General features: G+C 36.9%; 1 protein-coding gene across 2 annotated transcripts in view; it reads left to right on the top strand.

The window, feature by feature from the left end:
- SEMA3A (semaphorin 3A) overlaps positions 1-25,168 on the top strand; it is a 235,475-nt gene that overhangs the window by 158,411 nt on the left and 51,896 nt on the right. For both annotated transcript variants that reach the window (XM_027679479.1, XM_027679480.1), the window contains 2 exons: positions 11,899-11,992; positions 18,683-18,802. In XM_027679479.1, coding sequence (XP_027535280.1) covers positions 11,899-11,992; positions 18,683-18,802 — 214 coding nt within the window. The remainder of the gene's footprint in view (positions 1-11,898; positions 11,993-18,682; positions 18,803-25,168) is intronic.

The following is a 25,168-nucleotide window of genomic DNA, read 5'->3' as shown; positions in this document are numbered from 1 at the left end:
GTTGTTCAGGGATTTCCTGAACCAGGGGTGGAATCTCTGTGTTTAATGCTTTTCAATTACTTGTTTTTTGTGAATTAGTACTGGCATTTCTTGAGCTCATATATCTTTTAAGTATCCACAGCACCCCAAGCCCTACAAATTGCAACATGGGAGGAACATTCCTTTATTTTGTTTTAAACTTTCTGCCTGCCAGTTTCTCATTTTAGAACAAACTGAGAGCACTCTTCTTCATCTCTCCTCCAGTGTGTATGTTTTTTGAGTTAGAGGACTGTAACTTCATACGGTACTGAAAATGCAGAAGTGTCATGCATTTATAGAGGCATAAAGACACTGTTTTGTTCTTTATTTCTTTCCTAAAAACTCATAATGTCACATTTGCTTTTTTTTGACTGTTGCTGAGCATTGATCTCGTTCATAAAAAAAAAAAATTAAAAAAAATTATTGTTATTATGAAACCTTATTTTTGATCTATAAAAGATGTACTGTGAGTGTTTCGAGAATTGCTTTCTATGGAAGGATACAGAAGGAAACTGTGAACACTGCTTTACATAAAGTTCACAAGTTGTTCTGGTCTATTCTAGCTACCTCCAGTCAGCAATATGATGTTTTATCTCTAACATTGACAAATAAAACATTTGCAGGCAGAAATGTAGTTCTAAAATTCCTGTTTCTTTAATCTGTACAAAAATTGATTATGCTTCTAGTCTTTTAAGGTCTTAATTCAGAGAACACTAAAACACGAGAGGAGAGTGCCATGGACTGAATCGGTTTTGGAGCAGATGCTTAGTCATTGATATGAGAATAAAATGCCAGTCCTGCAATTTGACTTCTCTGCTACCACTAACACCTCCTGAAACAGGAAGACAGCTGGGCTATTATATTTCAGGTTCCATTTATAAGTGTTAATTTTAATGCCTGCATATGAAAGAAAAGGAAAGGGGAAAGATGCATTTCGTTCCCACAGGTTTTCTGTGCATCTCTGGAAGCGCAGTGCGGGACCAGCGGACCTTGCTGGCCTTCGTGAGACTGGTCTTACACGGGAACTCCAGCACCTTTGCAGATGTTTGGTCACTTTTCCTACAAGGCCATACCTCTGAGTTCTTCCCTTCAGAGGGACTTACATTTTGGGAACCAATTATCGCTACAATGTTTCGATTTCCCAGGGGCCTGTAATCAGTGCTCAGATCTTAGGTAAACAAAGTTTCATCTCTAAAGAGAAGATAAGCTCAGCAGAGTTCAGAAGGCACCTCAAACAGCACAAACACCACCTTCTGTTGAAATGTTTACATCCAAGGTGATAGAAAATTGAGCAGCATTATCTTGCAGATGGTCTGAGAATATTTCATTAAATAAATACAAAGGGATGTGGTTTTTTACCTACCAATTAAGTTCAAAATTTAAGTTATAGTAAGGAAACACTTCAGTTGTAAAACTAAGACAAGAAGTAACCCAATGACTTAAAATTTGCATCTGTGTTATGTATATGCAAAAACCATATGGATCCTTCTGATATTTTTTCTTCTTGATAATCTCCAAAGCTGACTTTTTTCTTTAGTTCTGTTAGCTTTCACTGGGGTTGCACTTTCATCACTGAGGAGAGAACTCAAATCATTGTCCAAAGGTGCCTTTGTTTATGAATAAAAAATGAAAAGGGTGATTTGAGACAGCAGGAGAGATGATTAATATTTCAGGTCTTATTATTTTTGTTTGTGGATGCATGTGTTTTAATGCAATTATGCATTTCAAGGATCAACCATTAAGTGGGGTTAAACATTTAACATTTATCCAAATAAATGCAAATGAAGCTTGCATTTCAGTCAGATATTGTAAAACAAGTAATCAGTATGGATTAAGAACACACGTGATTTTTTTCTACTCATTGCCATTACTTTAATGATGACAAAAAACAGAAGGGTGATGGTAGAGATGCAAGTTTAGAAATCGTGTATTTGTCAGTTCAAACCTTTTAAATTGATGGTGATGGAGAACAACTGTTTTAATTCATAGTCATTTGGAAGGATTTACCATGACCTTGCATTAACATGTAAACATGGCAAGGGATATAAGAAAGATTCCTCTGGCGTTCACTGAACTTGAAGGGAATCTTTCTCTGACTTCAGTGGGATTCATGTTGAAATTCTGAGAGTAGGGCCTGAGAAGATCTGCATGAAAGTCTCACGGATCACAGCACATTTGGGATGGCACCACCCTTGCTTGGAGTCTGTAGCATTTATTGCTACATTACTTAACACTATGCAGAGCACAAACAGGTCCTGGATAACCCAGTTCATGACCGTGACCACTTCTCACGGTGGCTGTGATCTGGTGGTGACTGGTGAAATGTGGAGTAATCTAAATGTCACTTTTCTTTCTCAAAAAGAAAAAAAAAAAAAAGGCAAAATCATTTGGATTCCATTAAAGTTTACTGCAGAAATCAAGCAGAACATTAAAGGGAACTACTTTTTTTTTCCTGTGAGAGGTTGATGTGTTTGTCAGTTTGCTTTAGCCAACAAAGTGAATCTATATTATGCTGTACTAAACAATACTAAAGTATACTATACTACACTACACTATACAATGAGCCAGGATTTTGAGCCAAAGTTCTGTTAAAAGACAGGCTGCGTTTCTTCTTCGAAAATACAAATATCAGTAATTGAGTTATCTGGTTGGATGCTGATTAGCCCCACTGACACTGTGTGTTCCTATTTATGAAGGTACATATATAGACATATGAGCTGAGTGTACCACATATTCTTACCAGTGTCATTGACTCTCTCCCCTTCTGGAGATTCTTGGGTGCTAGAAAAGCAGGCAAGATAGTGAATAAAGAAGTGAATTTTAATGTACTTTTTTCAGTCACCCTGAATCAAACCCACTTAAATCCATCTGTTACTGTCTCAGCAAAGTTTTTGTTGCACTGGGAAAAGAATATCAAACATTCTTGACTTTTTTAATGAAAAAAACCCGACTAGTATGAGAAATGCGTTGCTTTGAAACACAGTGCCATGAAGAATAATTGCAACTTGTCACAGAGAGAGGTTATAATTAAATCTACTGTTAGTTATGTCTCCATGTGTAGAATAGAAGTTACATTTTCAAATGCATTGTTCTCTAATGCAATACCAGCTATTAAAATCTGAGGATATTATTTCTTGCTAATGAAGAAAAAATCAAATGAGACTGCAGAAGGGCTGGTTGGTGTCACACTGCAAGCAGGTGGAGGGCACAAAGAGGAAAGAGAAGTGCTTGTTGCAGGGATTTCAGTTCTAAGCTTTGCCTCAAGAAAAGCAAAATTGCCCAAAGGGTCAAAATTTCAGCTTCTGTATACCAGACTTAGTTTATGGTTTTTTTAAAAATCTGCACATGTATCAAACACTGGGCTAGACCTGACACTTTATAGGCACCTGGGAATGAAGTGCTGCAAATAGATTGCAGTATCTTAAAAAAAAAAAAAAAGCAAAGCTTAGTAGTTGTTACAGTGGTTGCTGTGGTGTACTTCTCTGTCCCTTTGTTACTTTCACAAATTCTCTGAAAGCATGCTCACAAGTTCTTATAATAGGGAGAAAGAATTAATAATATTTTTCTAGGCTTGCTTCTTATCCTGTCACTCATTTAGAGTGAGATTTTTGAAGCTTTTAGTTAGGACATGTGCCCATATTAGAGGTTTCTCCTTGCTAGGAATTAAAAGCAATCCAGACATATGCCTTTATTTTCAGAAGAGACTAACAGCTTCAAGTGTCAGAATTTTAAATTGTCTAAGAATGTAGTTGGTGAAAATCAGAGCCCTTGAGCAAGTTTTAAATTGGGTACCCAACTCGAGAGTATGCAAAATCACTTGGGAAATTAGAAAGTCTTGGCCATATGCTTATATGTTAACTCCAGTTGACTAAGTCCTTTCTGTATGTTGCTTCCCCAATTTGCAGTCGTTTTTGTGTTGTAAATAAGATACCCTTGACTCAGACATGAAAGTTCCCCAGGAAAACTGGTAAACCTTTCTCTTGTTAAACAGCACCCTAATTACAGAAGCAATTTTACAAACAGTACCCCAAGGGAAACATTTTCGTTCTCATCAGGAAGGCTCTTGAATAAAATAACACCTTTGCTAACTTCATTTATTTACAACAGGACACAAGACTGAGGCTGGGTTAGATTTATTGCCATTACATCACTGATGCTCAGTAATTCATAAAACATTGGGTCTAGGAGTTAGCACTGCTGTTATTTCCTCTGATGCCTGACCTCACCACAGTCTAATAACATACAGGAAATCCAGAAGACAAAGGAGGAAAGCAGTGGTCTTGAATGCTAAAAATAACCATAGAAAACTTATACAATCATGCAATAAAGTATGGCCCGATAATTTATTTAACATAATAGTAGAATCTGCTAAAGCGATTAGAATCTGTTCCAAATGTTTTTAATGGAAAATATGTTGGGAGTAAGAATAAGAACACTTAAAGAATTGAGATTTTTAGGTTATGTAGTTCAGTGACGTGTACTGGTTTTGGGCTTGTGTATCTTATTCCTTACATATGCAGACCATTTAATAACTTGACTAGAACAGACAGTCATTGTATGGTGGTTATATTTCCAGAGGTCATCCTATATGAGCCAGACGGTGATCTTAGGTGATGTATTACACTTGACAACCCAGAAAGTTGCAATACAAAGGCATTCTAATTCTCAGTGTCCTCTGAGAATTGTTCAATATCCTTGATGGTATCTAGTGTCTGGTATGCCATTGGGATGACATTTTTGGTGTCTTTACTAATCAGTCAAGGTTAACATGTCATTTATGGTAACTGTGTGTTTGGTTTGTTTTCTTTTTTCTAATCACTCTTTATTTGAAATATTTTCTGAAGCAACAAATACTATAGTGATACTATAATGAAATTCCTGTCTGCTCATTTATTTGCTTTAGCATTAGAACATTTTATCCAAAATAGGCAGATGTTTAAAATGGGTGCAAGTAGGTAGATGACATCATCAGGGAAAAAGAAAACGAAACCCAAGAAAACTGTTGCATGAAAGTCAGGTAAGTCTGGGGTCTTTTGTTTGTGAAATATTGCAAAAGCAAGTTCACAAACATATACATCTTTTTTGAACAGCTGCTCAGTTTGACAGTGCCTGCCCTCCTTTTATTTACGTATGTTTCACAGTGATTTGAAAGAGGCTATTACTCATAGAAATACCAATATTAGTATGCAGACTAGTGTGTTCAGGTGTGAACAAGTCTTCGCTGTTTGACATTGACACTTGGTTTCTCTCCCAATCAGAAGAAGAAGCACTTACTGATCATAAACTAGGAATAATGAATAGATTGAACCAGCTGTTCCTGAACAGCCTAGTTGGCTGTTTTCCCTTTTACTGGATTCATTGAATTATAATTATGCAGATAGATAGATAGATAGATAGATAGATAGATAGATAGATAGATAGATAGAGACAAAACATTTCCCTCTTTGTGAAGGTGTATGGTAACTTAATAAATATTAGTGGATTTAATTTCAGAAAAAAGTAGAGTAGTGTGGGATGTTTGATATTTGACTGAAAGAGAATTATTGAGAAGGTGAGTTGTCCAAATTCAGCCTAGGGAGTCAAGTTTTCAAAATTTGTGCTTTCCAGAGTCATCTGCTGCATCTCAAGGCATCTTCTGAAGACCATAAGCTAGGAAAACTTTCCAGTAGAAGTGACCTATAGGGGTAAAAGGAGAAGCAGAAACCAAGAGCTCTGTTCTTCTTTCATTAATCTACAGAATGACGCATGGAGCTGGTAATCATTTCAACAGCTCTTTTATTTTGATATCAAAAGTAAGGTTTCCAGGAACCAAAATTAATATCTACAAGTGCAGTGGTTTAGTAGAAAGAATATCTCTTTGAGTGTGAAGAAGAGGACACAGGATAATGTAGAGACTATTTGAGAGGTCTTGAAGTGATCATACTGCCTGAGGGTTAGAGTTTGGGAGATGATCTTAGAGCTCATGACCAGTTTTGCAGGTAAATGCTCTTCAAGGAAGTTCCTTCTCTGTCCCCTTTAGCACAGCACAGCAATCCAAGAAAGTTTCAGTTCCAGGTCCTACAGAAGCTGGAGGCCTTTCTTTGGGAGCACCATTTTACTAAAGATCTGTAACTTAGAGTGATTTCCCACAGGATTTTAAAACTGGTTTCCATAACTATAATTCTGCTAAGCCTCAAGTTAGAAAAACAAAATGTAATAAAGTGTTGCAGAGCCCAGTGTCCCCCAGATGTATGTGAGTAAAACCCATGTAGCACATGGAGCCTGAAGACTAAAAGACTAAAAGTCAGAAGCCCATTGTGTGCATTTCTTTTCTTTGTTCTTTTTTTTAATAATTAATTATTTAAAACAGTTGCATTATTGCATCAATCACTTTTCACCTATTTCCCCAATGGTTACCACTTGCCTCAACATTTACATTTGTTTTAATATTTGTATTTTTTGCATAATTTCTCACATTACATTTATTTGCACTTGCACTTTTTTAAAAATAAGCCATTCCATGGGGATGAATTTAATAAAAGTTTCTCATTAAAAGTTCCATAATAGCATGATTCCCAAACCTGAAACCAAAGTCCTCATATTTAACAGTTTTCATGACTCAATAGATTAAGTGTGAAATAGGAAATATAATAACAATAACAACATGGCCATATTCTGCACAGTTGTTTCACTTAAAATTATTCTTGAAAAGTAACACAATTCATAAATAAATCATTTCTCATAGAGTGAGGTTTACTTAAAAGGCTTTCTGAAATACTCTTGATATAGTAATAAAACGTGTGCACAGAAAGTTATATTGTGCATGAGGTAAATCAAAAATTCCCCGGAATTAATATATTGAAAGGGAGAAGAAAAAAAAAAAGCAAAAAGGGAAAAAAAAACAACACCAAAGAGCAAAACCATCAATTTCTTTTTTTTCAAAGTCAGGTGTCTCCAATCAGCTGCCTCTGCAGTGTTTGTTTCAGAAAGACTTAGCTCAGACCTAAATTCACATGAGGCTTTCTCTGGGGTCAGTGACGAGAGATGCTGCCCTTGGGAACTGCAGTTCGGAGCTGCTCTGACTCATCATTCAGAGGAACTTGTTGCTTTCCGCTGACTGTGACTAGAGCAGCAAATTCAGCCACCCCAACTAATGCCTCTGTGTAGAGGGGATAAATCCAAACTTTAACAAGTCTGAAAGTTTTTCTCTGAGTGGGAAGTGGAGCTTTTCCTTTTGTATTTACAACACCGAATAATAACAGAGAGCACAATATTTCAATGCCAGCAATTTCTGACTCAGTTAAGAGATGCTGTTATGGACTTTCAAGTCCCCCAAATGGATACTCCTTCCTGGTGCATTGTCATACTCCAGGCACTCTGGAAATCTATTGAGGCTATTTTTATTGGGATTTTGTGTGGGGTGTGTTAGTTTTGAATCTTGTCTTTTTTTTTTTGACTTAACATTTATAAAATGCTTTATCGTAGCCCAAGAGAGTCTGTCAAACCAGCAAGGGGAATGTTAACGTAAAAAATGCTCATAGCTAAGGCCAACTATACCTTTTTCATTAAACAAAGGTTGTGATAGTTGGCATATTGAATGTTTCTGGACCATTCCTTGTTCAACAGCTTGTTGTGGAGATCAGCTAATCCCTGAAAGATACCCTAGAGATGTGTTCTTTTCTATTTATGGGTTGGGGGTTACAAGGGTAAGGATATGAGTTCCTTCAATTGTACTGGAATGGCTGGGGAGCATCACTGCTGTCATTCCCTGCCTTATAATTTAAACCAGTAATACTTTCTTAGTAGCTGTACACACTCCATCAACGAAGTCTCTTCAGATCACTTTCTTGCACTGCGTTTATTCATTACTGACCAGCAGTGGTTTCACTGCATTAGACTCTGCAGTTCTGTGAGAATTGCCAGAAAAGTTTTGGGAAAAGCATAACCTGGAAATTCAGCAGTCAGCGCTGTCCATACTGATAGGTTAGTGCTTCCCCAGTAACCGCACTTTTCCTTGCAAGGCAATTGTACTAAACTAGAGAACAGAATATATATATTTACAATAACTAATGTATGTTTTCATCTTCTTTGTCCTTGTTTTGTTGAGATAGTCGATGGGTTAGCTGCAGGCAGACACACAAAAAATGATTTAAGAAATCACCATTCTGGGTAGGTATAGATAGATAGATAGATAGATTTATAAATGGATATCCTGTTGGTATATGTATGTTTATGTATATATAACATTATGTTTTATTGTCACACTGGCTGACTGAAGCTCTTCAATAACAAGATATGAAATAAGTCTAGTCAAAAAGCAATGTCTTGTCACCACTCAGTGTCATGATATGACACATTATTTCAGTCATATTTCAGCTGTTTGAAAGCAAATCTCTGGAGCCTTGAAGTGGCAGATCATGGGAAGTCACAATAACTTCTTCGTTCATTTCCAGGACTGAACTGTAGTTCTTTCTGGCTAAGTCTTGCCATCTGTCATGCTATGTGCTACAGGAAAACATGTGTTTTAAGGAGCCAGAAGCATTATCTCCTACCATGCAAGGCATTTACTAGGTGAAACAATTCGTGTCATGCCATGAGCCAGCAGTCAGTTGTTGTCTTTATGAGTTTGTGGAATTTCAAGACCTAAACAATCTAATTTTCAGTAGTTTTACTATGGATTATAAAGAAGCATCAGTGAGATATAAACCTAGAGTTTAATAACCCATAAAACATGCTACAGCAAGGTTTTTAGCTATGAGAATCCATAAAAGAGGTTTGAACTACATTGTAATGTCCTTTTGGGCTGCCAGTGCAACTAATGAAGGGTTTTAGACAATAAATTGGACTAATTGTTGAGTTACAAAGGCCTTTCTTTGTTTGTTTTTTTTATTTTATTTTTCTTTTTGCATTTCTACAGACTTTCCACCCACCTGACAATCTTGCTTTGTCATGAATTCCTGTCTTTGATTCTATAATAGCCCTCTTAAAACTTTGAAACATTTAGCATTTGGTGAATGAATACACGGGGTTTTTTGCTGTCTGTGGCTCAGGCATTTGCTGATTCACTGCAGTACCATTCTTTTTATTTAATTAACTGCAAAATCCAAGAGGCAGCAAAATTATTAACTGATCAGGATTTTTCTGAGAACAGTGTGCTTTCTTTCTAGCTGACAGCTTATCTGTACTATGCAAAAAGGACCACACTCACATAGTCCCCTAAATCTGTGAGCAGAACCTTGATCTCTGCTATCTCCAGGGACACTCACCTTGCTGCCAAGTCATTTCCCAAGAGCTGCCGTCTCCCTCCCTGCTGCCTGCACACAGGTCTCCAGGTGTAATTTAGGTGGACAGGACTTTAAACACCAGGAGCATAGCACAAATTTTTCGACCAGAGACTAACTCTTTGGAAAATGATCAAGTACACCTTGAAAATGAAGAGGTGAAATTTTACCCTGAAATATTGACATTGACTTCTCATCTCATCTTCTGCTGTTCTGGCATCTCAGGGCATAATTTGGGTGCAAATACCGCAGACTAGTGAGTAGTATAATCAAGTAACTATCAGTAGTCATATTGCTTCCTATGTTTTCAAAATGGGAGTGAAAAGTACATAGAAAAGAGTTTATTCCTCTGTTGCCTGTATTTTTTGTTGGTTTCTAGATAGAGGTAGTTTGACTTCAGCACCCAAAAAGCTTTTTGGGCAAGTTGCCCTATTTGTGACAGGTTAGACTTCCTATAGCATGTTTATCAAAACTCCTTGGGGCCTCAGACTAACCATGATGCATTTATTTGGCACTTAACAGTGATGTATTTATTGTCATCATTACTCGCCCATACATTTGGAAACTTACAGTACATGTCTCCTCATTGCATTTTAACTGAAATACAAAAACACTGTGGGATTTACATGTCATGCCTCTTATTTCAAATGTTTTATTCCACAAACACGAAGAGGAGGATAGATCATCTCTGACTTATGCTGACCTGGTTCTCTGCTCGTTCTTGCCTGCTACACACCAATATCAGTAGAGTTACAGTGACATAACCCAGAAGAATACAGTCAAAAATCAGATCCTTCCTACACCAAATCACTTTCCACATCTGTTCCTTATTTGTCTTATAATGACACATGGGATTATCTTGGGGATATGTTCTGCTTTAACTGTTATGCCACTGACTTTACAGCCTTATCAAATATCCATTGGTGTGCAAGTTGAGCAGTTATCATCTACTAAGAAGAAATGCCACGAAAACATAGATTGATAATAACATTTTTCAATAATGGCTTGTAGCATTAGTGCCATTTTCTATTATTGAAGTTTAGGTCTAACATTCTCCTCAATGTACTGTTTTTATTTATTGTGTAAGATCTAGGTATGGACCCTACAGTAGAATCTCAAAAATATTTTTCTTTTTGGTTATTTATTCATTTCTGGTTAGAAGGAGCAAAGTCAGAAAACTGGAGAGAAGCAAGGAATGTGCCTATGCTATTAAGAAATAGAAAGAAAGACAAAGGGAAAGAAAGACATTTAATACCGTGTAACATATTACATATGCAGGATGACTATAATCAGGCAGGCTACATGTACAAGAACATGCCTTAGGAGGTTGAACTTGAATTCTGGGATCAAACTTGATGATGTCCAACGTTTTTATCTTACAGTGCAGTAAGCCCCTCCAGATTACTATCCTGCTAACAGTCCATTTTCCCTTCACCTTTTTCTTCAGTAAATGGAGTGAAATGGGATATTCATCTGATGTTCCTTTGAAAATATGTAATAAATGCACAGAGATATGTGCTAGCATGATGTAATTGAACAAGCCTGTAATAAAAGATATAGCCTGGGACTTACTTACAGAAACATGGACTCCATAGGTTTGAAATAACACCATTTGTTGGTCGCTAGTCTGGCCCATGCCTGGACTCAGTATGGATGAGCAAGATAGGAAAGGCAGGGTACCAACGAGAATGCTGCTTCCAAGGTGGAGATCAGTCTCTTCTTTTTGGGGCTCCTTGACTTAATTAAGTGTCAATGCAAATTAACCACAATGCAGGTGGGAAATGGAAATGTCAGGTTTTGGTGTGGCCTCCACAAGTCTTCTGTGAATGTAGAAGTCTTCTGTGCAAAAAGTATAAATTCCTCTGGTTTTACCCTCAGTCCAAAACATAAGATAAACACACTATTCAAATTGATTGGCAGACTTGGTCCCCCAGTTTAAATTAAAGTAATTAAATGTACTGAAAAGCCCATTGCTTTGGATTTACTGACCTCCGTTTGACTTAGTGTTGACTGAGGCCCTTTTTAATCTCAGTTTAAATCCCCATATGCTTTGCCCTCATCTTGTATATTTTAAAAGTTTCGTTGCATGGTTCTGAATAATAATAATGATAAAAAGCTCTCCTGATGCAGTTAAAATTGAATTTGAGGATATATGAAATAGTAAGTCACTAATACTCAGGCTAGGAAAAGCAGAATTTAGCATCATGTTATGTTGTGGGATATCTCAGAAAAGTAGAGTCAGGGAAAAATAGGTTTTATTTTTTTTCAGATAAAAGTTTCAAATTCCTGATTCATTAGTTACTATTACTCAAATGTATTCCAAGTGAAAGCAAAAATATTTCAATAAAACCATGTAAATTATATGTGAAGTAGAACAGAGGAGACTCAAACTGTGCATGTGTATTTGTGCCTTTGACTAGCCTTCAGCACATACTGATTAGGAGGTGGGCACTTCTAGCAGATCCTCACTCATTGTAATTTGACTTCCTTAAACCACAAACCCCAGTATGAATCACATAAACTGCATTCTCTGCATTCTGTTGTGTTCAACTTACTTATTAATGTTCTTTCATCAAATAATGTTACTTTTTCCTTCTTTTTTTTTTTATTTATCCCACAGGACAACATCTTTAGAATGGCAGATTCACATTTTGAAAATGGGCGGGGGAAAAGCCCTTATGATCCCAAACTGCTGACAGCTTCACTTTTAGTGGGTAGGTACCACATAACAAGTTCAGTGAGATGTGCAGTCACTGTAAATAATTGCTGATTTTCTGCTTCTTTTTCCTCCTTGCAGCACCTATGACAGGTTTTTGTTTTATGCAATTTATTTCTAAGTTAAGGTAATTCTGGTTTCACTTTGAATACAGTTGACCCGGGTGTCTTGAGATGTAAACCAAGATTCGGGTATCACAAAAGCTGCTTTATACCCTGCAAGGCCTTGATTCTGCAAAATGTTTTTCCTTCTCACTTCTAGGTGGAGGCATTTTAATCACCCAGTTTACAGGCTGGACACACTGGTGGTCACACCAGCACAGCTGAGAGCAAAGTGAGAGCAGGAACGAGTCGTTCCTTACGTCAGTTTTGCTGCCAAGGAAAGTTTATCACCCAATTTTACCTGTGTGTGAGCTGGAGACACATAAGCAGCCACAGGTCTATGCCCTCAGGTGATGTTTCAGCTGAAGAGAGCTGTCTGACAGTGAATACAATTTCATTCCTGCCCAGAACAAAAGGATTTAAATAAATTAGGTGTTTCTGAATTGGTAATACTTCATTTCATGGAATATGTAAATATAAAGCAACTGGACTGTGTCAATCTAATTGAACTAATGCAATTGATTGAATTTATCTAATTGATTTAACTTATCTAATTGAATTAATTATGTCCATTGTTATTCCTTCCCCTTTTCAGAAAAAGGCAAAAAGATGTTTTGTGAGAATAAATTAGGAATGAAACAGATCCTTCTTTCCATAACAACTCTGCTTAGGTGTAGCCACCTTATCCTTAACCTGTAACTTTCTCACAATTTATTTCAACTTCAAATCCAACAATAGTTTCAGAAAATTGCACATTCTCTTTATCTCAGAAGTCTTTGGGAAATGACACATAACCAAATAGATTGGTTTCTCCAGGACTTTGTCCATATTGTTAGTCTAGGGCCTTGCCTACCGTCCACCCTTATTATATTTACTTTGCATTTAAAAATTAAGCTATTCAAAATAGACAGCAACAGAAATTTAGTCCTAAGTGTGCCTCATTTCCTGATCTTAGAAGCCTGTAATGATCCCAGGTGATGAGCTACCCTGGGGACACACACTTTTTAACAGGAAAAACAGGAAAGACATCCAGATCTTGCTCCAACTTGTACCCTGTACAAACAGAAAGGAAAAAAATGTGTGTGAAAAGACCAGTGTATAAATTAATGCCTGAAGCGACTTGAATTTGTGGCAGAGCTAGTCTCAAGCGAATAACTTTACTATTTACTTTAATATACAATAAAGAAAGAGAATGATGACAAGCCAGTATTACATGGTATACCCGGTATGCAACAACTGCACAAAGTCAACAGTGTCTAGCTTTTCACATTCCTTTTTTTTTTTTTTTTTGCTCAGTCCGGCACAAATATGATTATCTTATTTCCCTTGGCTTAGATTTCGTGTCTTTAAAACATCTTTGCTTTCTTGAGCCCACTTCCTATCACTATAATTTTCACTCCCTTTGTATTTCCTTCTAATAAAGAGTAGACAGGGCATGATCTTTTGTTTTGAATCAGGCTTCAGTGAGAGCCATCGGGTGAATTAACACAATGGAAAATGGTGCAAATTCAACCTTCAAAGCCAGTGACTAATTTCTACTTCAGTGGCTTAGACAAAACTCAGGGTGAGGCTAAAAGTAACATTCCAGTATCCTGAACACAAGCACCTTTTCTTCTCTGCCTCTTCATAGTTGCCTCACAGTCAGATTGTGTTAGTGATTATTTACCTCAGTCCTTTACTGCAGAGTGTATATTTCACAGTGTACACCAGGTTCACCACTGGTTCTCAATGTCTTACTCCTCTTTGCCAAAAAAAACCACTTGCCAAAAAAAACACTTGCATTTTATGGTAAAATAATGACGCAAGGCAAAAGAATTTCCTCCTACCAAAATAGGTGAGAAACAGGGACTGAACTGGCTAAGCAATGACTGCATGAAGGGGTTTGGTCCAACTGCTCTCTGAAGTTGGTAGCACTGGAGTGAAGTAGTGAGAACAGCCATGAAGCCAAGAGGAGACTCTTGACCACAAAGGTCTCACATCAAGAAGGACGTTCATAGATTGCTTCTTCCGTTCTCCTGAGCTGAACAATAACTCAGCTACTCCTGGCCCCTCATGTGCCAGAATATTTGTCCTCACAATTGACCATGGTTTTATCTAAGGTTTAAGAGGGCAACTGTGTATAGCAATTACCCAGCAGTCATTAAAATGCAGTGTTATAATTAGTAATGCAAAGTAACTATCAGGAAGATAAAAGAAGGCTGAGAAGAGTAATTTATATGGTTAAATACTGGAGGGAAATATAACCTTTCTTCTTCATCAGAAACACTAAACAGAGATTTTGCAAAGTGTGGAAGAAGAGTATGTTCTTGACACCATACTAGAGAGTAAATCTTAGGTAGGTGAAATGTAATCACCAAAAGGAATTTGGGCAAAACATCAAGGTTAATTTGCAAAAGGTAAATTCAGATCTTTAATAACCATTAGTGCCTAGGAGGCCTTTTCTGTATTTCAGCTGACATAAACTCCTTTAAGTGTAAATAGGATCTTCAGTTTTCCCTCCCTCCTAGAAAAATCAATAGTATTTGAAAAAAAATCCACACCAAAACAAAACCAAAATAAACAGTTCATCATTATTAAATTGTTCCAATATTTTGCCAGTATACATTCCTTGTTCCATCCACCTGCAAACATTTTTCATTGTTTTTTTAACAGTTGTTCATTAAAGTTAGCTATTGCTACCCTACTCTAAAATAAATGCCATCTGGGAACATGATATAACTAGCTCCTAGTAATATAAGACACTATTCAGCCATTTCCACCTATGTGCTGCTAACTAAACAATCTCCGTTTGAGTGGGGTAATGCATGAAAATGTAGAGACTAAGAAATCCCTGGGCACCACTAGTGATTATTCCAGTGCAGGAGGAAAAAGAGAGGCAACTTGATTTCCAAGGAATATAACCACAGAAGGAAATATCCCTGAATGCAATAGACTAAAGCAATTGTATTGGGATAGTTGGAAAAAACCTTCAGAGAAGGAGACAGCATTGTCCCACTATCAGTCAGTTTGTGTTTAGGAAATGACCCTTTGGGATTTTCAAAAGCTTTGGTGATCCAGAATCCTCAAAACTGTTTATGTTCCTGTGTTTCATTGATTTTTTTTTTCTTTTACAGTTTATAATTTCTTTTACAAGTTATCAATTACTGCATTTTTCATTTTTTAAAATCAGTTTAGGTAACTTAATACTCCCAAATATGTATTAATATGATCTGAAATACAGTAGCTTCTCATCAGTTAAGAACTTTAGTATTATGTTTGTTAGAAATTAGATACTAAGTACATATGAGGTTCAGGATTTTAGAATTACTCTACTTTCTGGGAAGTTTCAGTTATTGACTTTAAAAGAAATGAAGTCACCTCTATGTCTGCAAATCTCAACTTCAGTGAATAAACCTTTTACCCAAGGATAGATTTAATTTGTGAACCCTTTTACCAGTGAGAGCAGTCATGACATTCAAGGCTTGGTTTTGCCTCTATTCTTCATTTGTTCAACTTATTACTTACAAAGGAAAGTTTACACTTCTGTACTTTCCACAAATTATTTTTTTAAGAATGTAATCCTGTTTAAGAGCTGAGTAGGAACACTTTATCAAATAAATGTGTATTGTTTAGCTTTTAACATCTGTGTATCTCATGATCTCGGGGAGTTGTTTCCAGTTCCATGCTGATTACGAATAGTACAGGCAAAAATGGTTCCTTCCTTCCAAAAATCAGCATTACTATGGACTTTAATTGTTGCCTCTTTATTTAGTACAATCAATATATGTATTTCTGTTTACATTCATGTGTCAGCATGCTGCTCCTTTAGATTAAGGTGGTTGCTGTCCAAAACAGAGTTTTTTCCTATGCAAACAACTGAGGGTCATCAGCTAGTTCTGGACAGTTGTTGCTTTGTGCTGCTGGACTGGAAATATAAAGTGACAAGTTTTTGTTTGGCTTTTTCCTTCCTTCATTCTATCCCTTTCAGAAATGTTTGTCAGTTTTCAAATTATTAGTTTCCACTTTCTTCTTAAATTTAATGAAAACTTCTTTTAAAACTGCTGACAATAGAAATAACACAGTGAAGACTATACACGACATTGAAGAATCATTTTCTAGACCTGCAATGAGTAAATTTCAGTCCAAAAGAAAGTATGCACAGGGAAACAAAGATGAATGTACTTCTATCGAGACAGGAGGCAAAATCCTCATATAGTTTTTGAACAGTACTAACTCAAAGGATGTGCACATCTGGGACATGACTTGAGGCTTACCCTGAATTTAGCAAAAATTATCTAAAGCCTTACAAAAAAAAATGGTATTACTTGGTATTTCTGTCTGGAAGAAGTCAAATTTGCCTTTTTGCATGACTACAGCAAATTAGTTCAAACTGCAGGCACTAGCCTAGGTATACTGAAACTTGGAGGAGCTGTAGGAGAAAGGATAGAAAGGTCAGCTAGTTTTCTACAACCCCTTCCCCATTTGCAATATGCTGAAGCCAGTTATTGGCAAAACTTTTATCCTGTCACCATTGATGAAAAAGTGTCAGCTGAGCTGAGTCCAGCCTAGAAAATATGTTATTTCCAGTGGTATTTATATATCGAGTTAGAAGCTGAGGCGCCAAAAAAACAATTCTATTTCAAATATGTAATTTTAATAAGTTTTTGAACTGCATTTGGTTTAATTTTAATAATATAGTATTAAATATAGATTTTTTTTTTCTTGGTTGACTGACCTTTAGATCGGTTGATAACTAAGTAGAAAAATAGGCCTTGTTGGTTTTTTCTTTCCCCTTTGATTTATATTGATTTATCAGAACTCACTAGGGACTGAAAGACAAGAAAATGAAGATAAGGTTAAAGAAAGGTTAAGCATAGCATCAAAGCCCTTTTCACAGGCAAAAAAGGTTTTATGATCTTTAAAATCTCAGCTGCATACTCTGTACGTAATAACCACCATAATTAAGTGTTTGTCTCCTCTTCAAAAAAAAGTTGAAAATGACATAGAAGAATGATAAATCGTTAATTAATGATATGCTGTTCTGTTTCTCTTCTGATTATACCTCCTGCTGGGAACGACTGGTCTATTTGCTTCTAATCTCTGCTGTAAATTCATTCAATTCCACGCCTCTCTGCTATCATGTTTTCACCCTTCCTGACTTTCATGGCTACCATATGGTATAGAGCCACTGTAGGTTCAATTTCATGGTGTCAGTGTTCTGGGGAAAAGATGCCAGTGATATCCAATAGACATGCTTAGATCTGGTTGTCCCACCATGGAAATATCTAAAATTGCCATGAAAATTATAAACTTGTTCCTAAAGGGTGTTTTAAAATGAGGATATGGTAGAGTTCATCATGACCATGAAAAATTTATTACCTTAGCTAAAGAAAGAGTTATCTTATCCTCAAACTTGTCTTTTTTCACAAGGAACCTGTGTAATATGGGTAGCTTGAAAATAGTAATTGGAAGGAATAATACTTTTTAATTTCATATTAACAGTATAGGGTAGAGTATTTCATTTCACATACAAATGTAGAAGAACACAGTCCTAAAAATGAAATTTTATCATTTTGATTTCAGAGTAATTTCATGGACAAGCTCTACATTAATACTAGAGAGATATGTGTTGTACTCGGATCCCTGGTTCTTTTCTGTGGGTCTCGTTACAATGTAGTTACTATTATTACTCTCTCTACCAGCTGGCAGGTGTTTAACTCGACCCGCTCCTTTGAATTTAGGCAGTGTCTCTCTCTGCCTCCTCCATGGTACTTCTAGCTGACTGAGGAGGGACACATTGGGATGAGTTTTGTCTCCCTCTAGGTTGTGTACGTGCCATTTATGGGCTGAAGTGTCACAGGTCAATTTTGAGTTCATTTGTTCACTGTGAAATGCATGGGGTCAAGGTAGCAGGGAATGATATTGTTTTTTCTCTCCTTTAGTTGTTGCCCTTTGCCAGTATCACAGTTACAAAGGTGGCTGAAGGAGAAAGGCGTGTTCTGTCTTTCCTGTAGAATATACTGTTTTCTGAGGATCCACTTGCTCAGAAAAAAAAAAGATTTAAAAAAAACCCAAACCAAAACCACAAACCAACCAAACAAGAAGCCATACAGTTTTTGTATGAAAAAATGAAGAGACCTAAGGCCTTTCTGAGGCAAGAGTGAATGAATTGGACTCTTTGGTTCCCAGGGTCACAAAAAAACAGTAGGTTGGGAGGAACCTCTGGAGGTCTCCAGCCAAAATTCCAGTTATAAACAGGGCAATTTCACATTTATGTAGGATTTTTGAGGCTGCATACTACTGCCTGCCAGGGTGAAGTGTACTGGCTGCCACTGTTCCAGCCTGAGAATTCAAACATATTTTTGAAAAGTGGCTGCACCAGCAGTCAGGAAATACAGTTCATTTGCAAGAGGTTACAGTTAAGGTCTGCAGTGAGAAAGTTGGTCTAATCATCTATTTTCAATGACAATACATTTCATATGGCTTGTTGCTTTGTAATTTTCTCGTTATCCCTATTAGAGTAATATGAATGTAGGACCAACAGATTTCTCTGACTTACCATGACTGGAAAATTAAGGAATGTTGCTTACAATTATGTCCTCCCACAGATGGAGAACTGTACTCTGGCACAGCAGCAGACTTCATGGGCAGGGACTTTGCCATTTTCCGAACTCTGGGGCATCACCATCCCATCAGAACAGAGCAGCATGACTCCCGGTGGCTAAATGGTATGTAAAATGTGCATCTCTCTGGTTACATTCCTCTATCCATTAAAGACTAGCACACAGCTTCATTCCAGCAACATCTGTGACAAATACACCCCTCGTTTATTTGGAGCAGAATTTTGTCTTAGACCAGTTAAACTAATCAAAAGTGGTTTATAAAGGAGCACTTTTGTTTTGATTACACTGAGATTTGTGGAGTGCGATTAAGTTTAAAACACATACAGATACTACAGGGAACACAGTCATGCAAGTTAGACAGAAGCTTGGGGCTTGTGGAGGCATCAGCCAGACATCAATGCAAAGTACCTCCAGAGCCTTGGGCAGGACTGTGCTTTATACAGGCTTTAATTTTTTACTGGATTGAATGGAATCTGATGCTCACTACCAAAGTCCAGCAGAAAGTGAATCAGCATAATTGCCTGAGCAAGTCAGAGTTGTGAAGAGTTTGGAAACAGTGAAAAGGGTCTTGGCCATGCCAAGCATTTTTGTTTCAAAATGTCCAATATTTTAACAAGGCACAAAGGTTACATTATTGTATGGATATTACTGATCAAGCCTGTGGTTGTTTATTCGCGTGTATGAGGAGAGAAGGATAGTTTCAGAGAAAATCTTGGTTTGGCTTCCTGTACCAAAATAGTTTAGAATGCATCTGAGTACTCTATCCAAGTTCTACTGAAGTCAAAATTCCAACAGCTTAAATAGAATTACACTTGGCTTTAGCTATACAAGGATATGAGCATTTTGGAAATGAGAATTCATTGTCTAAAAAAGGTAACTGTAGCTAACTAATACTAACTGTATTTACTGAGTTAATTTATATTTTAATATTTGAAGAGTTAACTAGCTCTACTTGCTATATATACTGCTTACATTCTGGTTTTGAATTCACAAAATATTTAATTCTTATCCATTTTTCACTCCTAGTCATGTTATTTATGTCTCTGCTGAGGTTCAGGTTTTCTTATGTGGTTTTACAATTTGGTGCAAACTGCTCACACAAATTCTAATGCGTAAGAGCAGAGTTTCTTATAAACTAGTCAAGACCTTCTAGTATCATACTGTATATCACATTAACTGTATGTACAATCCATAACAAATTCAGTACTTGACTCATGATTAAAACCACAAGATGCTATTGCATATTGTATTAACAACTGTCTATATAACATACATTAGATACACATATCTAAATATGTACATGACAAGTTATATGGATCTGTATTTTAATATGACAAGTTGTACGAATATGATGTTTATGCTGTTAAATTTAGTTTTTGCCATAATTCATGTACACTACTGTGAGAACATTTCAGTTCTAGAGTCTGTGCTTGCCCAGTACCCCAGAAATTTTGTTCATTTGGTTATTTTATTATAAAAATAAACAAGATTTCTGGACTTCAGGAGACAGTAAAGTACAAAGGTTATGGACATATCCATCTATCTTGGTACCTGCTAAAGTAATAAAATGGTAAAGATAACTAACACCCACTTTTGTTATGATAGTCATGATGACATAAAGCCCAATCATGCAAGCAAAATCTGCTTTTGTGCAGTAGATTTGCACAATGACAGCTGAGTCAGGAGGATTTATGCAGTGGGAAAGCTCAGCCATTGTCCACAGCCCCTGTACTTCATCGCTGAAAATGTGTCATTCCTTTGTGGATTCGGTTATCAGTCTTTCAGCACTAAATGTGAGAACTGCTTTTCCCAAATTAGCACTAAGGTTACATCTGACAGGGTGCAGAAACCACAACTGCTTTGTGCTCAAGATGGGGAGGAGAAGACAGTTGCACATAAAAAGCTGATGAACCTCAAGCTCTCTAGAATTTAAGTATTGTCCAAAATAAGCATAAGAGTAGAAAGACAGCATTTTTTGTATCACAGAGTGAAGATGATTTCCAACTCTAAGTAAAGTTCTTGCACTATATTTCTGTATGAAAAGTTTCAAACTAATTGGAAACAAGATAAGAATCAAACTGAAACTTTTAGAAATTACTCTCATAACTGTCCATAATTTAATAAAGAACGATCCTTAAGTACATTTTTGAAATCTCTCTCTCTATTGCAACTTAATGCTTTTACCTTCCTAATATGGAAAGGTTGGCCTAAAATCTGCACTACAACATTCCCATTAAGGGCTCTAAGGCTTTACTGTTAATTTCCCAGTGATAAGATCCTGGCAGCCTTTCCACACTGTACTCCTAATTTCAGCATCTAACAGGGAAATCCAAAAATGATAATTGTTTGGGTTTGAAACTCTGCAGGCATGCCAGTCCTTTGATTACTTTTTTTATTTGTCATTTGTCTTTTTAAAATATAATTATAAAAGATGCTCTGTGTTTGCTTGTATTTAAAGTGGATATACTTTTAATGAAACAGGCTCTCGGTGAAGGATGAGGTGTGCTCTGCTTTCTTAAAGATCTGTATAAACTATTTTTTAACCTTATGTGTTTTTTAGTAAAGACATAGATTGCTATGTAGTGGAGGATTTACTTTCCTGGTTGCTTTCTACATTGTGTTTAGCCTCAGGTTAAAAACCAGTATTCTAATGGACATGTATTGAAAGCTGCAGAAGAACAGCAGTTCTGGTCAAACTAACAGACATAAATTCTCATCATCACAGAGTTTAATAGTTAGGTGGTAAGGCATCCAGTTTTAAGACCTTGCTAATGTTTACTTCAGTCAGAGCAAGAGCTTAAAATGGCTCTTTCCATAGTAATGCTGAGGTCAGAGCTGACAGGGTGCAGAAAACACAGCTGTTTGGTACCAAAAATGGAGAGGAGAAGACAGTTGCACGTGAAAAGCTTGAAAACTTCCCAGAAATTAAGTCTTGCCCTGAGTTGGCATAAAAGTAGGACAACACTGCACAGAGTAATCAAATTTTTGGGATTTAAATGTGAACACAGGGATCCTACAGAGGTCACACGGTCCCTTTCTGGAGATGCTCAACCTTCTTAGAGGAGGCATATGTTTTTGGGAAGAGAACTGTGCCCAGCCCAGCCCTTAAAGACTTTTTAAGTCTTTTAGAGATATTAAATACTCACAGGCTTCTAAAGCTTTCATTTTGTTTAAATAATTAAACAGTCACCAAGCCAAATAAAACAAGGGAGACTGATTTCTATAGCCATGTACTCAGGGTATTCATCTAGAAGCTAGGGAACCATACATCAGTCACTATAGCAGTGTATATTTAATTATTGATACAGAGTTGGCCAGATGTGACAAGGAGGCATTTGCAAAAACACAGTAAAATAAGCTGATGTTCAGGGAAGTCATTTTGGATATGAAAAGCCACAGTTCAGTGCCCCAGACTGAATAATGTACTTTGTTATAAGCCATGTTCATGCACACACTGAACATTACTGACTCCTCTGGTACGTGCATGGAGTTTCTCTGCACAAAAATGCTTTGGCAGTCTTAGTTGGTCCCAGTGAGGGTCAAGAATAGTTTTGACCTTTCAGGAAAAAAAAAATCTGAAATTGGAAAAAACATTTGAAACATTGGAAATTGGAAAAAAACTCCTGTCCAGCTTTACTGTAAGGAGCAACCTCTTTGATGTTACAAATACATCTTAAAAAGTCTTGCCTATAAGGCAAGGACATGTTTCCCTTTAAATGTGCCATTGCCTCTCATAGTTCAGAGCCATCAGAACCCAGTGTTATTTCGAGGAAGTGTAGATTGGGTCCTGCTTCTATGAACTACTTCAGCAATCAAAAAAAAAAAAAAGAAATGAGTAGAGGCCCGAGCAGGTGGGAGCAGCTCCCCCTGGCACCAGGGAGTTCCCTGGTGCACGACAGGCAGTGTTTGCTGTGCACCCTCCCAGCGTTTATGCGAGGGCTGAGGGCATGGCTGGAGGCAAGAAGGCAGAATTGGCAGTGCAGTGTACCAGAGCAAATGCTAAGCAATGCAAAAGCAGTGCACCAAAGGCAGTTTTTCAAGCTGAAGATTATAGAGGAGTGGAAGGAGAGAGCTTGGAGCTGCTCCCATCTTCTCTTGAGCACAGGGGATCTGGCCTTAAATTGTTAATGTTTTGTAAAATGAATAACCATAAACATTTATTTTAAAAGCAAAGCAGAGTGGGGCTGAGGAAGATCTGATGGGAAATGAAATCACAAAAGCTACATTAAGATAGTATTATGAATCTGGTTTGCACCCCAGAAATACTGGCCTCACTCACCCTCTTTTCTAGACCTGGGGTTAAGAGAGACTGTCAGTCTGGATTTCCAGCCTTGGTTTGGAATTTCCTTGCTTTTTATAGGTTTAAACCACTCTATGATATTATTTTAGCATACTTTCCATGGCTTAATTTTTAAAGTGGAGTAGTAGCTGTGCTTAGTCCCCTGGGGTTATTGTCCTTGGTAATCTTTACTTTACACTTACATAAACAGCTGAGAATTATAGAAGCTGAGTGACTGCTCAATAAAAAAGAAAATGCCCTGTTAAATTTCACAGGCTCTGAGGCAGGAAACATGGACTTGATACTCTCCTGGCATTCAAACAGAACTTTAGCCATCAGTTTGTGTTGTTTCCACTTATGGCACTTTGTAGAATGTCCCAGCACTGGCATCACACACACTTAATTTTGAATATATATGTATTGCACATGAGAGTAATGTGTGGCAAGAGAAAGACAAGATTTCAGATAGTTTATACTGTTTTTACCTCTCTAATAAAATGCATTAAATATATCAAGATGTTAGAAATTAATTACTCTTGTTGAGAGTTGGATGTGTTCATTTGCTGATTACTGAACCTATAATTTGTCTTTGGTCAACCACACCAAATGCTTTTCCCACCTATACCCACTGATGCCACCCTCTGCTGTGCCACTCCCTTGTCCCTAAATGCCTTCCTAGTTTCACAATTTTCAGCTCACCTCCTACACATTCCCAATGCAGATATACAGCATGCAGTAAAATACATGCCACCAAAGGTAAGCAGATGTGGAAAGGGGTTGACCTGTCAGCACAGACAGAACCCAACTGTCCTGGTACCTGGGGGTTGTTTCACAAAATACATATAAGATGTAACTGGAGAAAGGAGTTGATGGGTGCTACAAATACAATAAATCTCTAGCAAGAAAAGAGCTATTTAAACAAACAACATGAAAAAAAATTGTAAACTGCATATGAATATATTCAGTCTTCAAATTAAAAGTATTAAACCATGGTGGGAATGAAATTAGAAAAGCTGCCCAATAGAAGTAGTCAGTGAGACAGCCTAGCTGGCTTTAACGAGAACTCAGGTAGCTTTTCATGTGTTTTTATATAGCACATTTGCCTGACATTGGAAGAGGCTACAGTGAGTAGACTAAGAAGTCTCTTACAGTCTGCATTTCTCATAAATTTACAAGGACATATTTAAACAACCTTATGAGTAAAAACAGTGAGGGGATTTTTTTGTGTATGTTAACCTTTTTGTTGTTCTTTTGGTGGGTTTTTTTACCCTGAAAGGATCTCTTGCATTTAAAATATGCATTTCTATATTTGAACCACATTAGGCAACTGATAGTGTGCTATCATGCAGGCTGTAGCATGGACCGAGTTCCACACTTTCCCACCACTGCTTGTAGAGGCATGAACAACTCCGACCCTTGCAGGAACAAAACATGTCCATATATGCAAGTCTCATTTCTCACTCAATACATTCTCCCACCCCCATTCCCATTATCTTCATTGCTAAGAATAGTAATAAATAATTTCACAGTGATAAATTCCGTGTGTGACAAATGCTAATGTCACCTAACACAGTGCTAGGAAGTGTTCAGAAACTATGGTGATGGTGGCATAATGCTGTGAACAGAATGGCATACAAACTCAATTTGCAGGTTTTTTTTTCTCCCTTAAGTCTGTAGAACCAAATTTTAGAGATTGAATATGAATTTTAAATTGTTTTTCTCGTTGCAATCTAACAAGTCTTTTTTTCTATGCATTTTTTGTTACAACTAGTTCTTTTTTTCTTTTTTTTTCCCTTGGAAGAAATGTAGAATTTCTGAAATCACAAAATAAACACTCCTTTCTTATTGTTAGTACTTGACGTTTATCCTATCACTAATCTGTAATGATTACAGCTCAGGAAGCCAAATCCCCTCTGAATACTTGATAAAAAGATACTTGTGTATTTGAACCAGTTGATTCATGCTGTCTGATAAGTGTTACCTGTATCTTTATTCAAAGAGAAGCATTTGGTTCAGAAATAGAAGACCAAGTAACTATTAGAGAATGTGCTTAACAGTTATCAGGATGTGAAAAAGGTCATGAAGATGGTGGGTAAAGATAACCAGAAATATTATAATCTCCATCAAGTAGCCTAAATGAAATTATTTTAAATTCTTCTAGGAAATAGATCTTCTCATTCTCTCTTTCTCCC

Source organism: Neopelma chrysocephalum, unplaced genomic scaffold, assembly GCF_003984885.1.
Source record: "Neopelma chrysocephalum unplaced genomic scaffold, ASM398488v2 Primary Assembly neopelma1_45, whole genome shotgun sequence".
Lineage (NCBI taxonomy): Eukaryota > Metazoa > Chordata > Aves > Passeriformes > Pipridae > Neopelma > Neopelma chrysocephalum.
Note: the sequence above shows the minus strand (reverse complement) of the source record. Positions and strands in the feature narration are given on the sequence as shown.